This window comes from Oncorhynchus kisutch, linkage group LG26, assembly GCF_002021735.2.
Source record: "Oncorhynchus kisutch isolate 150728-3 linkage group LG26, Okis_V2, whole genome shotgun sequence".
In the NCBI taxonomy this organism is placed as follows: domain Eukaryota; kingdom Metazoa; phylum Chordata; class Actinopteri; order Salmoniformes; family Salmonidae; genus Oncorhynchus; species Oncorhynchus kisutch.
The window spans coordinates 14,201,508-14,219,269 of NC_034199.2; the positions used below are offsets into that span (position 1 = coordinate 14,201,508).

At 43.5% G+C, this 17,762-nt stretch overlaps 1 protein-coding gene and 1 pseudogene across 4 annotated transcripts in view; one reads left to right on the plus strand and one right to left on the minus strand.

Annotated features, from left to right (window-relative positions):
* LOC109871150 (pyruvate dehydrogenase (acetyl-transferring) kinase isozyme 1, mitochondrial-like) lies at nucleotides 1-13,492 on the plus strand (annotated as a pseudogene).
* A 55-nt stretch (nucleotides 13,493-13,547) lies between these two features.
* Nucleotides 13,548-17,762, minus strand: part of LOC109871312 (neurabin-1) — a 35,106-nt gene continuing 30,891 nt past the window's right edge. For 2 of the 4 annotated variants that reach the window (XM_020462142.2, XM_020462141.2), the window contains exons 17-20: nucleotides 17,219-17,263; nucleotides 16,630-16,746; nucleotides 15,395-15,583; nucleotides 13,548-14,961 (exon numbers count right to left, since the gene is read on the minus strand). In XM_020462142.2, coding sequence (XP_020317731.2) covers nucleotides 14,803-14,961; nucleotides 15,395-15,583; nucleotides 16,630-16,746; nucleotides 17,219-17,263 — 510 coding nt within the window. In that variant the 3' untranslated portion in view covers nucleotides 13,548-14,802. The remainder of the gene's footprint in view (nucleotides 14,962-15,394; nucleotides 15,584-16,629; nucleotides 16,747-17,218; nucleotides 17,264-17,762) is intronic. The other 2 variants (XM_020462143.2, XM_020462144.2) reach the window with 2 other exon arrangements.

Sequence of the window (17,762 nt, forward strand, 5' to 3'; positions counted from 1 at the left end):
ATGAGAAAGCGTATTGATTACTACTCCAGATTCTCCCCTTCACCACTCTCAATGAAACAATTCTTGGACTTCGGTAAGCGGACTTGAATCTCAATGCTTTGAGTCAACTGATTGCTAACGTCATTGTGACATGTGGCAAGCAGCAGGGCAGGCTATGCACAGTGTACAAAACATTAGCCATACCTTCCTGCCATACCTGGCATACCATCAAAGGTACTTCAATCTTTTGTCTTGCCATTCATAGGGTGAATGGGCACACATACACAATCCATGTCTCAAGGATTAATGTCTCCTCGCCTTCATTTACATCGATTGAAGTGGATTTAACAGGTGACATTAAAAAGGATTATATTTTTCACCTGGATAGTCTGTCATGCAAAGATCAGGTGTTGATAATGTTTTCTACACTATATGAATATATGTATTTATCACACACGCACACGCACCCACACACACACACACACACACACACACACACACACACACACACACACACACACAGTGCATTCGGAAAGTATTCAGACCGCTTTGCCTTTTCCATATTTTGTTACGTTACAGCCTTACTCTAACATTTAAAATTTTTTTTCCCTCAATCTACACATAATACCCCATAATGCAGTAAAAAACTGATGACATTTAGATGAGTATTCAGACCCTTTAAAAGCACCTTTGGCAGCGATTACAGCCTTGAGTTTTGGGTATGACACTACAAGCTTGGCACAGCAGCTAAAGAAGTTTTGAGGAGGCTACTCACTTGGGTAGCCACTGCACTGGGCATCAACTGTTGAAAGCCACATATGGGTCCCTCTGCTCTCTAGGCCGCCTTACCAACGCGGCCATGCTGCTGCAGGCCTACCTGCAGACCATGTTTTCCTGGCTGCACGAGGCCACATAGGAGCTCCTCCGGGAAGTGATGGAGGTGTCTCGTCTGCTTTCCCTGCTCCAGAGGGATGTTGTTCATGCCAACGGACGGGCCATGGTGCAGGTGGTTACCTCCAGGTGCCATCTCTGGCTGGCCCAATCCCGTCGCAAATCCTCTCAAGCTCTGTCAGTTTGGATGTGAAGCGTCGCTGCAAAGCTATTTTCAGGTCTCTCCAGAGATGTTTGATTGGGTTCAAGTCCGGGCTCTGGCTGGGCCACTCAAGGACATTCAGAGACTTGTTCCCAAAGCCACTCCTGTGATGTCTTGGCTGTGTGCTTAGGGTCGTTGTCCTGTTGGAAGGTAAACCTTCACCCCTGTCCGAGATCCTGAGCGCTCTAAAGCAGGTTTTCATCAAGGATCTCTCTGTACTTTGCTCCGTTCATCTTTGCCTCTGTTGACCAGTCTCCCAGTCCCTGCTGCTGAAAAACATCCCCACAGCATGATGCTGCCACCCCTGCATCACCGTTGGGATGCTACCATAAAGGCCTGATTGGTGGACTGCTGCAGAGATGCTTGTCCTTCTGGAAGGTTCTCCTAACTCCACAGAGGAACTCTGGAGCTCTGTCAGAGTGACCATCCGGTTCTTGGTCACCTCCCTGACCAAGGCCCTTCTCCCCCGATTGCTCAGTTTGGCCGGGCGGGCCAGCTCTAGGAAGAATCTTGGTGGTTCCAAACTTCTTCCATTTAAGAACGATAGAAGCCACTGTGTTCTTGGGGACCTTCAATACTGCAGAAATGTTTTGGTACCATTCCTCAGATCTGTGCCTCAACACAATCCTGTTTCGGAGCTCTACGGACAATTCCTTCAACCTAATGGTTTGGTATTTGCTCCGTATTTCCAAATCATGTCCAATCAATTGAATTTACCACAGGTGGATTGCAATGCAGTTGTGGAAACATCACAAAGATGATCAATGGAAACTGGATGCACCTGAGCTCAATATCGAGTTTCATAGCAAAGGGTCTGGATACTTATGTAAATAAGGTCTGAATACTTTTCGAATGCACTTTATATATATATTACATGACAAAGTATGTACACCTGCACGTTGAACATCTCATTCCAAAATCTTGGTCATTAATATGGAGTAGGTCCCCCCTTGGCTGCAATAACAGCCTCCACTTTTCTGGGAAGGCTTTCCACTAGATGTTGGAACATTGCTGCTGGGAATTGCTTCTATTCAGCCACAAGAGCATTAGTGATGTCTGGCACTAATGCTGGGCGATTACGCCTGGCTCGCAGTCGGCTTTCCAATTCATCCCAAAGGTGTTCGATGGGGTTGAAGTCAGGGCTTTGTGCAGGCCAGTCAAGTTCTTCCACACCAATCTCAACAAACCATTTCTGTATGGACCTCGCTTTGTGCAAGGGGGCATTGTCATTCTGAAACAGGAAAGGGTCTTCCCCAAAATGTTGCCCCAATGTTGGAAGCACAGAATTGTCTTGAATGTCATTGTATGTTGTAGCATTAAGATTTCCCTTCACTGGAACTAAGGGGCCTAGCCCGAACCATGAAAAACAGCCCCAGACCATTATTCCTCCTCCACCAAACTTTACACTTGGCACTATGCATTCGGCCAGTAGCGTTCTGCTGGCACCATCTGTTGGACTGCCAGATGGTGAAGCATGATTCATCATTCATCACTCCAAGGAACGCGTTTCCACTGCTCCAGAGTCCAATCATGGCGAGCTTTACACCACTCGATTTGTATGCGCTTCAGCCCTTTCTGTGAGCTTGTGTGGCCTACCAATTTGTGGCTGAGCCCTTGTTGCTCCTAGACGTTTCCACTTCACAATAACAGCACTTCCAGTTTACCAGAGTAAAGATTTGACCAACTGACTTGTTGGAAAGGTGGCATCCTATGACGGTGCCATGTTGAAAGTCACTGAGCTCTTCAGTAAGACCATTCTACTGCCAATATTTTACTATGGAGACTGCATGGCTGTGTGCTCGATTTTATCCACCTGTCAGCAACGGTTGTGGCCGAAATGGCAGTATCTACTCATTTGAAGGTGTTTCCACACATATTTTATATTTGAGATTCTTCAAAGAAGCCACCCTTTGCCTTGATGATAGCTTTGCACACTCTCTCAACCAGCTTCATGAGGTAGTCACCTGGAATGCATTTCAATTAACAGATGTGCCTTGTTTTAAAGTTAATTTGTGGAATGTCTTTCCTTAATGCGTTTGAGCCAATCAGTCGTTGTGACAAGGTAGGATTGGTATACAGAAGATAGCCCTATTTGGTAAAAGACCAAGTCCATATTATGGCAAGAACAGCTAAAATAAGCAAAGAGAAAACAACAATCCATCAATACTTAAGACATGAAGATCAGTCAATGCGGAACATTTCAAGAACTTTGAAAGTTTCTTCAAGTGCAGTCGCAAAAACCATAAAGGGCACTCATTAGGACCGCCACAGGAAAGGAAGCCAGATTTATCTCTGCTGCAAAGGATAAGTTCATTAGAGTTACCAGCCCTAGATATTGCAGCCCAAATAAATGCTACAGAGTTCAAGTAACAGACACATCTCAACATCAACTGTTCAGAGGAGACTGTGTGATTGCTTTAAAGAAACCACTACTAATAAGAAGAGATTTGCTTGTGCCAAGAAACACAAGCAATGGACTTTAGACCGGTGGAAATCTGTCCTTTGGTCTAATGAGTCCAAATTTGAGATTTTTGGTTCCAACTGCCGTGTCTTTGTGAGATGCAGAGTAGGTGAACGGATGATCTCCGCATGTGTGGTTCCCACAGTGAAGCATGGAGGAGGTGTGATGGTGTGGGGGGTGCTTCGCTGGTGACACTGTCAGTGATTTATTTAGAATTCAAGGCACACTTAACCAGCATGGCTACCACAGCATTCTGCAGCGATATGCCATCCTATCTTAGTGGGACTATCATTTGTTTTTCAACAGGACAATGAGCCAACACACCTCCATGCTGTGTAAGGGCCATTTGACCAAGAAGGAGAGTAATGGAGTGCTGTATCAGATGTGAAGGAATAGCAGCCAACAAATGCAAAGCGTATGTGGGAACTCCTTCAAGATTGTTGGAAAAAACATTCCAGCTCCCAAGTGGCGCAGCAGTCTAAGGCACTGCATCTCAGTGCTAGAGGTATCACTACAGACCCTGGTTCGATTCCAGGCTGTATCAAAACCGGCTGTGATTGGGAGTCCCATAGGGCAGCGCACAATTGGCCCAGCGTCATCCTGGTTAGGGTTTGGCCGGGGTAAGCCGTAATTGTGAAGATTTTGTTCTTAACCGACTTGCCTAGTTACAGTGAGGGAAAAAAGTATTTGATCCCCTGCTGATTTTGTACGTTTTCCCACTGACAAAGAAATGATCAGTCTATAATTTTAATGGTAGGTTTATTTGAACAGTGAGAGACAGACTAACAACAAAACAATCCAGAAAAACACATGTCAAAAATGTTATAAATTGATTTGCATTTTAATGAGGGAAATAAGTATTTGACCGCTCTGCAAAACATGACTTAGTACTTGGTGGCAAAACCCTTGTTGACAATCACAGAGGTCAGACGTTTCTTGTAGTTGGTCACCAGGTTTGCACACATCTCAGGAGGGATTTTGTCCCACTCCTCTTTGCAGCTCTTCTCCAAGTCATTAAGGTTTCGAGGCTGATGTTTGGCAACTCGAACCTTCAGCTCCCTCCACAGATTTTCTACGGGATTAAGGTCTGGAGACCTTAATGTGCTTCTTCTTGAGCCACTCCTTTGTTGCCTTAGCTATGTGTTTTGGGTCATTGTCATGCTGGAATACCCATCCACGACCCATTTTCAATGCCTTGGCTGAGGGAAGGAGGTTCTCACCCAAGATTTGACGGTAAATGGCCCCGTCCATCGTCCCTTTGATGTGGTGAAATTGCCCTGTCCCCTTAGCAGAAAAACACTCCCAAAGCATAATGTTTCCACCTCCATGTTTGACGGTGGGGATGGTGTTCTTGGGGTCATAGGCAGCATTCCTCCTCCTCCAAACACAGCGAGTTGAGTTGATGCCAAAGAGCTCCATTTTGGTCTCATCTGACCACAACACTTTCACCCAGTTGCCCTCTGAATCATTCAGATGTTCATTGGCAAACTTCAGAAGGGCATGTATATGTGCTTTCTTGAGCAGGGGGACCTTGCGGGCGCTGCAGGATTGCAGTCCTTCACGGCGTAGTGTTTTACCAATTGTTTTCTTGGTGACTATGGTCCCAGCTGCCTTGAGATCATTGACAAGATCCTCCCGTGTAGTTCTGGGCTGATTCCTCACCGTTCTCATGATCATTGCAACTCCAAGAGGGGAGATCTTGCATGGAGCCCCAGGCCGAGGGAGATTGACAGTTCTTTTGTGTTTCTTCCATTTGCGAATAATTGCACCAACTGTTGTCAATCTCAGCTTGTTACCTGTATAAAAGACACCTGGGAGCCAGAAATCTTTCTGATTGAGAGGGGGTCAAATACTAATTTCCCTCATTAAAATGCAAATAAATGTATAACATTTTTGCCATGCGTTTTTCTGTTTTTTGTTGTTGTTATTCTGTCTCTCACTGTTCAAATAAACCTACCATTAAAATTATAGACTGATCATTTCTTTGTCAGTGGGCAAACTTACAAAATTAGCAGGGGATGAAATACTTGTATCCCTCACTGTAAATAAAGATTAAATAAAAATAAATGATTAAAAAAGCCGGTAGAGATAATGCCAAGAATGTGCAAAGCTGTCATCAGGCTACTTTGAAGAATATAAAATAACACTTTGATTCCATTTGTGTTATTTCATAGTTTTGATGTCTTCACTATTATTCTACAATGTAGAAAATAGTAAAAATAACAAAAAACCCTTGAATGAGTAGGTGTGTCCAAACTTTTGACTGGTACTGTTTTATATAGCTCCTTTACCTGTTTCATATCTTTCATCTAACTAACCTCTCAGTCATGTTTGTTCTGTTTCACATTCAGGGTCTGGTGAAAATGCATGCGAGAGAACATCGTTGAAATTCCTGAGACAGGAGCTACCTGTGAGGTTGGCAAACATAACGAAGAAGATCAAGTTGTTACCAGATCATCTGCTAGAGACTCCATCAGTCCGGTTGGTACAGAGTTGGTGAGTACTCTTATTTTAGGCTCACTCCCATCTAGCCTGGGGGGAACCAGCCCGATCGCTGTGTTTACTGTTCTATTTCACTTCAGTAAAACAGAATGGTGAACGCAGCATTCAGGCTGATTCCACTAAGCTAAACCCCCATCTTCTGTCACGCATGTTCCAACAGGCCTATCAATAACATCACCAATGTATGAGATCTTTTTTTTTTTTTGGTACATGCAAAGTCTTCAAGACATTATGGAGTTCAAGGAGAAGCATGCTGATGATGAGAAAGTCACATGGGTAAGATGATTATATAGTTGCGTTATTAAAATCAAATAAAATGTTATTGGTCACATACACATATTTAGCAGATGTTATTGCGGATGTAGCGAAATGCTTGTGTTCCTAGTTCCAACAGTGCAATAGTATCTAACAATTCACAACAATACACACATCTAAAAGTAAAAGAATGGAATTAAGAAATATGTAAATATTAGGACGAGCAATGTCGAAGTGGCATTGACGAGAATACAGTATATGCATATGAAATAAGTAAAGTGGTATGTTGTAGATGAACACATCACTGTAATTGTAGGCCCATTCCTACTGTGGATCATAATTCCTTTGGTCTCGGTCTTCACACAGTTTCTCTTATAAAGATCCGAAACCGCCACAATGACGTCATCCCGACTATGGCCCAGGGGGCTGTGGAGTACAAGGAGACCTATGGCCCAGGGGGCTGTGGAGTACAAGGAGACCTATGGCCCAGGGGGCTGTGGAGTACAAGGAGACCTATGGCCCAGGGGGCTGTGGCGTACAAGGAGACCCATGGCCCAGGGGGCTGTGGAGTACAAGGAGACCTATGGCCCAGGGGGCTGTGGAGTACAAGGAGATCTATGGCCCAGGGGGCTGTGGAGTACAAGGAGACCTCTGGCCCAGGGGGCTGTGGAGTACAAGGAGACCTATGGCCCAGGGGGCTGTGGCGTACAAGGAGACCTATGGCCCAGGGGGCTGTGGAGTACAAGGAGACCTATGGCCCAGGGGGCTGTGGAGTACAAGGAGACCTATGGCCCAGGGGGCTGTGGAGTACAAGGAGACCTATGGCCCAGGGGGCTGTGGAGTACAAGGAGACCTATGGCCCAGGGGGCTGTGGCGTACAAGGAGACCTAAGGCCCAGGGGGCTGTGGAGTACAAGGAGACCTATGGCCCAGGGGGCTGTGGAGTACAAGGAGACCTATGGCCCAGACCCCATCGTCAGCCAAGAACGTTCAGTATTTCCTGGATCGCTTCTACATGAGCAGAATATCCATCAGGATGCCGCTTAACCAGCACAGTGAGTATGTCACTTGTTATGGCGGAATAAATCTATTTGAATTCAAAAACTTTTTTGACAGCATTTCTTTTGATTTAAACAAAACTTTCCAGACATGTTTACCTCTGGAAGAAGTGGTCGGAAAGGGACTTATAGGACATGAATGACAAAACATTCAGGAGATAAACGTCGCTTTAAGTTGACCCCTTTTGCATGCTTCACCATCACGTGAGACATGCATGTCTTCCTCACTGGAAAATAGAAAAGGTTGTGTTTGATATCATTTAAAAGCTTACAAACTGTTTTAGAATTTATAGATTTTTTTTTTTTAATCAAATGTCATTTTCTAATATTTACATACAGTGCCTTGCAAAAGTATTCACCCCCTTGGCATTTTTCCTATTTTGTTGCATTACAACATGTAACTTAAATGGATTTTTATTTGGATTTCATGTAATGGACATGCACAAAACGGTCAATTGTTGAAGTGAAATCAAAAAAATAATCAATGGAAAAGGGGTGTGTGCATATGTATTCACCCCCTTTGCTATGAAGCCTTTAAATAAGATCTGGTACAACCAATTACCTTCAGAAGTCACATAATTTGTTAGATTGCACACAGTTGGACTTTATTTAAGTGTCACATGTTCTCAGTGCATATAGGCACCTGTTCTGAAAGGCCCCAGAGTCTGCAACACCACTAAGCAAGGGGCACCATCAAGCAAGTGGCACCATGAAGACCAAGGAGCTCTCCAAACAGGTCAGTGACAAAGTTGTGGAGAAGTACAGATCAGGGTTGGGTTATACAAAAATATTTGAAACTTTGAACATCATCAAATCCATTATAAAAAAATTGAAAGAATATGGCACCACAACAAACGTGCCAAGAGAGGGCCACCTACCAAAACTCACGGACCAGGCAAGGAGGGCATTAATCAGAGAGGCAACAAAGAGACCAAAGATAACCCTGAAGGAGCGGCAAAGCTCCACAGCGGAGATTGGAGTATCTGTCCATAGGACCACTTTAAGCCGTACACTCCACAGAGCTGGGCTTTACAGAAGAGGAGCCAGAAAAAAGCCATTGCTTAAAGAAAAAATTAGACAAACACATTTGGTGTTCGCCAAAAGGCATGAGGGAGACTCTCCAAACATATGGAAGAAGGTTTTCTGGTTAGATGAGACTAAAATTGAGCTATTTGGCCATCAAGGAAAACGCTATGTCTGGCGCAAACCCAACACCGCTCATCACCCCGAGAACACCATCCCCACAGTAAAGCATGGAGGTGGCAGCATCATGCTGTGGGTATGTTTTTCATCGGCAGGGACTGGGAAACTGGTCAGAATAGAAGGAATGATGGATGGTGCTAAATACAGGGAAATTCTTGAGGGAAGACCTGTTTCAGTCTTCAAGAGATATGAGACTGGGATGGAGGTTCACCTTCCAGCAGGACAATGACCCTAAGCATACTGCTAAAGCAACACTTGAGTGGTTTAAGGGGAAACATCTACATGTCTTGGAATGGACTAGTCAAAGCCCAGACCTCAATCCGCTGTACACCAGCAGAACCCATCCAACTTGAAGGAGCTGGAGCAGTTTTGCCTTGAAGAATGGGCAAAAATCGCAGTGGCTAGATGTGCCAAACATACCCCAAGAGACTTGTAGCTGTAATTGCTGTAAAAGGTGTCTCTACAAAGTATTGATTATTTATGGGGGTGAATAGTTATGCACACTCGTTTTCTGTTTTTTGTCTTATTTCTTGTTTGTTTCACAATAAAAAATATTTTGAATCTTCAAAGTGGTAGGCATGTTGTGTAAATCAAATGATATAACCCCCCCAAAAATGAATTTGGAAAGGCAAGCCAGAAAAAATTGAAATGGGCCTATTTACATAATGAATATGAATTCGGAGGGCAGAAATGATTCAATATTAAAGCATAAGACCTCTAAAATCTTCAGTCATAGAAAAGCTGTACTTAAAGCAGATTAGTAACAATGGCTCATCCCGTGTTCAAGATTGTCCTTTTTTCCCTTTATTCAGATTACAACCGCTCACTTTAGATTATTGGAAAATGAAATTGTCTCCAAAATATCACTATTTTTTATAACAAGCCATATAAAGCTGGTTGCAATTTCAATTTAATCCACCAGAAACGACAGAACAAATATTATGGTTAAACTCAAATATACTAATTGATGATATAATTAGATATTAAGATCTTTGTAAATGATATCATAAATAGGACTGGTAGAGTTAAGTCACACATTCAATTAACAAAAATATATGGAAATGTCTGCTCTATCCAAAATTATAACCAACGGGTTGCAGCATTACCACAAAAATGGAGTAGGGAAGTGGAAGGGGGAGAAAGTCAGGAACTTGTCTGTCGCCAGTTGGTATCATTGTTTACCTGTTTAACTAATACATATCGTCAGTACAGAATTGCCAGTTATGGCTTTTGCATGGTTGTATTTACACTACATGACAAAGTATTTGGACACCTGCTCGTCGAACATCTCATTCAAAAATCATGGGCTTTAATATGGAGTTGGTCCCCCTCTTGTTGCTATAATAGCCTCCATTCTTCTGGGAAGGCTTTCCACTAGATGTTGCAACATTGCTGCGGGAACTTGCTTCCATTCAGCCACAAGAGCACTAGTGAGGTTGAGCACTGATGTTGGGCTATTAGGCCTGGCTTGCAGTCAGGGTTCCAATTCATGCCAAAGGTGTTCAATGGGGTTGAGGTCAGGGCTCTGTGCAGATCAGTCAAGTTCTCCCACACCGATCTTGACAAACCATTTCTGTATGGACCTCGCTTTGTGAACACTGTCATGCTGAAACAGGAAAGGGCCTTCACCAAACTGTTGCCACAGAGTTGGAGGCACAGAATCATCTAGAATGTATGCTGTAGCGTTAAGATTTCCCTTCACTGGAACTAAGGGGCCTAGCCCGAACCATGAAAAACAGCCCCAGACCATTATTCCTTCTCAAACAAAATTTACAATTGGCACTATGCATTCAGGTATGTAGCATTCTGCTGGCATCCGCCAAACCAAGATTAGTCTGTCAGACTGCTAGATGGTGAAGCATAATTCATCACTCCAGAGAACGTGTTTTCCACTGCTCCTGGGTCCAATAGCGGCGAGCTTTATACCATTCCAGCCCACGCTTGGCATTGCGCATAGTGATCTCAGGCTTGTGTGCGGCTTCTCTGCCATGGAAACTATTTTCATGATGCTCCCGAATAAACATTTTTTTTGTGCTGATGTTGCTTCCAGAGGCAGTTTGGAACTCGGTAGTGTGTGTTACAACCAAGGACAGACAATTTTTGTGCGCTATTTGTTTCAGCACTTGGCGGTCCCGTTCAGTGATCTTGTGTGACCTACCACTTCGTTTGCTGAGCTGTTGTTGGTCCTAGACTTTTCCACTTCACAATAACAGCACTTACAGTTCACCGGGGTAGCTCTAGCAGGGCATACATTTGACAAACTGACATGTTGGAAAGGCATCCTATGACTGTGCCATATTGAAAGTCACTGAGCTCTTCAGTGAGGCCATTCTACTGATGTTTGTCTATGGAGATTACTTGCTACTTTTTCGCTACTTAGCATGTTAGCTAACCCTTTCCCTAACCCAGCTAACGTTAGCCAGCTAGCTAGAATTCTTTAAACATTCATACATTTTGATAATTCGTAACATATCAAACTAAATGGGTGATGGACATCCACAAATGAATACATACCATACAAAACTTGACAGATTTTACTGAAGGGAGTGTTTCAGATATATGTACAGATTAATATTCAATGCTCCGAGACTAGTTTGTGCAGCCAGGGATCTTTTTTGTTTCAGGCAACAAAAAAACTTAAACTTCAAAAAACTTCAACCTGAGACCAGAATGGCTGAAATAAATTGAGAAATTATGAAAGCAGAGCTATCAAACTTGTTATATAAACAACTGTTAAATGTTAGTGGTAACGGTTTTGCATGTCTTCTATTCTAGCCCTGCTCTTTGGTGGGAAAGTGAGGGTAAACCCAGCGCACCCTAAACAGATTGGCAGTATTGATCCCCACTGCACAGTTACTGAGGTAGTCCGGGGTAAATGCTGCACGTTTATTGGAATTGTAAATTCCGCATTACTTTCCTAACCAAACTACTTTGCCTTTCCCCCAGATGCATATGAAAATGCAAGAAACCTTTGTGATCGGTATTACATGAACTCTCCGGAGTTGGTACTGGAAGAATTCAATGGTAAATTTCATTGCCGACTTAAGCGTATTTATAAACTTGGTGGACTTGTGATAATATTATAGACTACCTTTACTTATATTTTCAGAAATGGTTGTATCACTTAGTTTCCAATTGTCTCTACAGTAAAAGATGGAAAACCCGTAACTGTTGGGTTTGTGCCATCTCATCTTTACCACATGGTATTTGAACTTTTCAAGGTATGCCTTTATTTTTTCACTTCACAGTTCATTACTTTTGAGCTTAAGTTTTCAAGTTCTGAGAAAATAAATGTAACCTTAAATGTGGATTTGATCTCTTCAGAATGCCATGAGAGCCACCATGGAGTTGTATGAAGATTCCATGGACTATCCTCCTGTACATGCTCTGGGGAGTGAAGACCTGACAGTCAAGGTACAACTACTTTACAGTGCTGCTTCTCATTTAACCACTCTTATATGGCTAGAGACTCCCCCCCCAACACAGCCCTCTGGTGAGTCCTTTCACTTTATAACAAGGAGTCAGCACACAATATTGATAGTTATTTAAATATTGTAAGCTTTCTCTTATCTGTTCTGTTGTAGGCTGGCTATGGTTACGGCCTTCCCATCTCCCGATTATATGCCAGGTACTTCCAAGGTGATTTGAAGCTGTACTCTCTGGAGGGCTATGGCACCGATGCTGTGATATATATATATATCCGGGTAAGTCACAAATCGTATGAACCCATTCTGGAAGTGTTGCTTTGTCAAAACGGTAATGTGTATGATCTAACGTTTCAGTGCTGTTTTAGTCAAACATCGGTTTGGGCTTCTTGCAGTCTACAAATGATGTTCTGACCATCCTCTCAAAAAAAAAGAAGCCGCGGCTGAATCTAGTTGATGATCCCTGGCATATATTAGCTATACATGACGGGAGAGGCAACAATTACAGATATAGAACTTGTTCCAGACACTGAGATACTTTTGAAGTACAATCTGGTTTCCTTGACGTAGTGTATATGGACACCTGCTCGTCAAACATCTCATTCCAAAATCATGTGCATTTAATATGGAGTGGGTCACCCCTTTGGTGCTATAACAGCCTCCACTCTTCTGGGAAGGCTTACACTAGATGTTGGTACATTGCTGCCGGCACTTGCTTAAATTCAGTCACAAAAGCATTAGTGAGGTTGGGCACTGATGTTGGGGGATTAGGCCTGGCTCGCAGTCGGCTTTCCAATTCATCCCAAAGGTGTTCGATGGGGTTGAGGTTGGTGCTCTGTGCAGGCCAGTCAAGTTCATCCTTGACAAACCATTTCTGTATGGACCTCGCTTTGTGCACGGGGGCATTGTCATGCTGAAACAGGGAAGGGCCTTCTCCAAACTGTTGGAAGCACAGAATGTCAGTGTATGCTGTAGAGTTAAGATTTCCCTTCATGAACCATGAAAAACAGCTCCAAACCATTATTCCTCCACCAAACTTTACACTTGGCACTGCATTGGGGCAGGCAAAGCGTTCTCCTGGCATCCGCCAAACCAAGATTTTTACAGGCCACGCGCTTCAGCAACCTGCAGTCCCGTTCTGTGAGCTTGTATCATCTACCACTTCGCGGCTGAGCCGTTGTTGCTCCTAGACATATCCACTTCACAAAAGCAGCACTTACAGTTGACCAGGGCAGGAATTTGACAAACTGACTTGTTGGAAAGGTGGCATCCTATGACAGTGCCACGTTGTAAGACCCTGAGCTCTTCAGTAAAGCCATTCTACTGCCAATGTTTCTATGGAGATTGCATGGCTGTGTGCTCGATTTTATACACTTGTCAGCAACGGGTGTGGCTGATATAGCCGAATCCACTAATGTTTTGAAGGGATGTCCACATACTTTTATATATATAGTGTTTGTATTGTGTTGACTATTAAAGTGTCCATTTGTTGAACTTAGCAGTCTGCCATCTCTTGAATGCAAAAACCATTAGACCTCCTAGTAAAAAGCACAAAATACACCCACAACAGAATCTGGTGTGAGAATTTGTTTATTTTATGTTGCTTTTACAATATGTACCAAGAATAGAATAATAAGATCTAGCTCTTTGTATTAGAACAAGTGGAGGGAATTAAACTAGTGTTTTTACATCCAAAATATAAACGAATCATTCTTGAATTTAAAATGTACATTGAAACATGCACCCAACAGACACAGCCAACCATTCAATGGATTTATTGTCACAGGCGCACACACTTCCATGGACCCCACACCCTGTCAGCAAGCAGTGCATGCAGTGTACAATAATATTGCATGTCTTGGTACCATCTCAGCAACACGTAAACCTATTCGGTACAATAAGACCACAGAGTAGTACATCCTCCATTCTCGATACAGGCACAGTTGGGGAGGGGATCAGCAGCATTGTTCGTTGTCATTACTTGATTCCTTTCATTTAGCAAAAAAATTCTCTCATCCTAGTGGCTATTCTACTTAGTAGAAAAAGTATATATAAAATTATGAACCTTAATTATATAAAAAAAAAAATTATGCAGTTAATAAACCAACGTATACACTTTCTCACGCTTAAAAGACAATATAGTGCTTTTATCTCAACTGTACAAAGTTCCTGCAAGAAAAGATCTGTACATGGTTACAGGAAAGTTATGCTAGCAAAAATACAATCTAAAAAAACCACAAAGCCGTACTGAATTCATTCCAATTGTTGTATGGGTAAATGTGCACAAATGCTGCAACTACATATTTGGAAACTTTTAAAAATGGATTAAAGTACTTTATAGCTTTATAGTGGTAAAAAAACAAAACATGTTGGGTTTTGTTCTTGGTCATATCCCCACCAACACTTGTCAATATTACAGTATCACTTTCAGAAATCCCCGTTTCCCCCAATCTATCACAATGATGACGTGATACAGATACTGCTGGAAACAGGACCGGTAGTGTGTTTGATTTGATTAAAAAGCAAAGCCGGCTTGTGTGTTCTTGTGAATAACCCAATGACAAATAGGGCTATTTTCAGATGATTCTTCCAATTGGCACATTAAATCAACACTGTTATGCTAGCATTAATCATTACTGGCCATTATAGTCTCAGTACTGTGTGTGACTGTGCTTGTGCTCTCTTAGTAACTACTGTGAAGTGGATGGCACTTACGTAGGCCTATAGGTGAAACAGAACAGATACAGGGGCTCGTTGAATGTCCAGCCTCGCCCGAGGGACATTGGGTTATGTTACGACAGAGAGTGGGGGTCACCTCTAGGGCAGCTCAGCAGACAGAGTCAGTGTTGGGAGGCAGCCTCCCACTGCGTCGTGCCTCCTTCTCCCTTTTCTCCCTCTGTTTCTCCAGCTTCTCCTGGGCCTTCCTCATGTCCTTCAGCTTCTTCTTGATGGTGGCCCGGTCACTCTGGCTGGACACACCCAGGGCCTGAGGGGACAAACATCATGGGTCACATTCTAGAACACTACTTTCTGAAATGCATATAAACATCGGACAATTTCCTCTTGTTTCTTATGTGTAATTGTCCATATGCACCGTGTTAGTGTAAATCATTGTGCAATTCACCCTGTTTATGTTTGGCCATTAGGTGGCAGTCAAAGATTAGAAACCTGACTGATATCGAGATGATGCAAGATGCAAGACTTCGCTCTAGCACAGTATCTGCGCATGTGCAACGGTTCCCACGCCGTCCACAGCGTGGTAGCCAGGGCACTAAAACACTGGAGAAGTGAAGCCTCGCGCTTCTACGCTCTTAGTTGTCGCAGAAATTGACCCACTATGTACATTTGTACATCTATGTCCTATCGCTGCGTCTACCTTTACATTTTCTTTGGCCTTGTTGCTTGTGATGCCCTCTCACCTTCAACTTGTCACTGTCCAGGTGCATGAGCTGATGTCCATCCACACCCTTGGCAGTGAACTCAGGCGTGTATTGGTCCATGTTCATGCCCATCAACCAGTGACAGATTTGCTGATTGGTCCACTCGGAGACGGGGCGGTTCTGCCATTGGTACTCCTTCCCTGTGGGCACTGGCTCGTCATCCAGGGTCTACGGAACACCAAGAAACACATGCCACCCCAAGAAAACTAACAAAAAAACAGTAGCAATAATGTATTAAATAGCGAATCAATGTCAGTTACATGACAATACGTAAGCACAATATCAAAATATCATGGCACGGTGCAAAGTGACAAATCCCATTCATTATTTTTTTCAAAGAAGCTGTGTGCGCACTGGTCAATTCAGTTTGTCACAGCGCTGTTAAGTGGAAGAGGCCACGACATGCAGACGGAGCATGTTTGTTTTGTTCTACCTGGCTTGTTTGAGTATAGTAGGCAGGGCTTTGGTCTTAACGTTTATCGGAGTTTAAATAGAAATCACTTATCGACTGAAACACCTACAAGATAAGCCATACAGCCACAAAACACAGCCATACACACAATCCATACACCATACACACAAAACAAGCCATACACACAATCCATACACCATACACACAAAACACAGACATACACACAATCCATACACCATACACACAAAACACAGCCATACACACAATCCATACACCATACACACAAAACACAGCCATACACACAATCCATACACCATACACACAAAACACAGCCATACACACAATCCATACACCATACACACAAAACACAGCCATACACACAATCCATACACCATACACACAAAACACAGCCATACACACAATCCATACACCATACACACAAAACACAGCCATACACACAAAACACAGCCATACACACAATGCCAACACCAAAGGGATGTTCCTTTCCACTAAACAGACACAGGAGCAGCACAGATCATTCTACGGTCTAACCAAGGAGCCTCTTCTGCTAGTTTGGCAAGCTGACTTGCACATCAAGGACCCGAAGCTAAAGACAGAAACGTGTTTTAACACCACACAGACAACTTCATCACACACATGCAACTTCACTCTCCGGCGGCCATTCACAATTCCATCATCACAGCCACACGGGGGGCAAAGAGCATGCAGAGACATCTGAGCAGCACCATCCCACACGGGCTTTTGTGGACGTGGAACAAAGAGAGAGAGAGAGAGCACTCACCTCACTGGACGAGAAGACTAAAGTATGTGAACGCCCAGGCAGATTGGGCTCTGCAACTAAGCCTGCGATGTCTGAACTGGGGCTGCAAGGGTTTGAATCGTCTATGACTGACAAACTCTGGAACAAGTGGAAACAAGGAGGAACGCATTAACTAGACAAACACATGGGTGGGTAAAACAACAGTTCTTTACTCTGGGGAGTAAAAGCTCTAGGGAGGAAGGGGATCCACAGTAGTACCGGTAAAACATGGAACTTTAGGTTGAGAACTAGAACAGTGCATTTTCTGAAGAGAAAGTGGCGCGCTTGCAAGCTTGTGAAGGATCGATTGATTCCTAAGACAAACAAACTACTTCTACACTTAATTCTAATCATCAAATCGTGTGTGATATGAATGTGAAAGGTTAAGATTTAGAATGCTCGACACACTACCACAAACCCAAGTCCACTACGACGACACAAATCAATTTGGGGGTATAATTAGTATGATCTAGATGCGAAATGAACAATCACAACACTAGATGAAGGGTTAGTTCTAGTCTACCAGCTCCTCTAAGATTGGGGGGGGGGTAAAAAGGAAATCATACTGTACCAAATCTAACGAGCGACTGAACAAAGAGGACCAGGAGAGATTTGTCTGTTTTGAAAGAAGGACTGTTAGTGAGCGAGCTTGTCAGGTCGTTCTCCCTACTTTACACTGTGGATCACACTGCTCTGGCTGGCACAGGACCATGGGGTACAGACTCCGAGAAGTAGAATCCCAGCCAGCAGAACCAGGGGAGACCCTGTTTGTGGCCAACACTCCCCACACACTGCCCACTATCTCCCCATAGCCCTGGTGCTGTTGGCCTCCATCTACACCCCAGGCAGCCTAGTTGTGAATTAGGCCTGTTTGAGTAGATGCATTTAAAAATGGGGATAATTCTGTGGTTGCTAAGCCATTGAAATGCCAGTGAATCCTCCTCCTCTCTCTCTCTGATTAATAACGAATCAGCGTCTCAAAAAGCACCCTATATAGGGCACTACTTTTGAACTGCAATGTCATCATCTCTCGCTGGGAAACACGACGCCGGCCCGGCCGCACATCTCTTGACTGGATTCTCTATTTATTTTAATGCAGAGCAGAAACCTTGAAC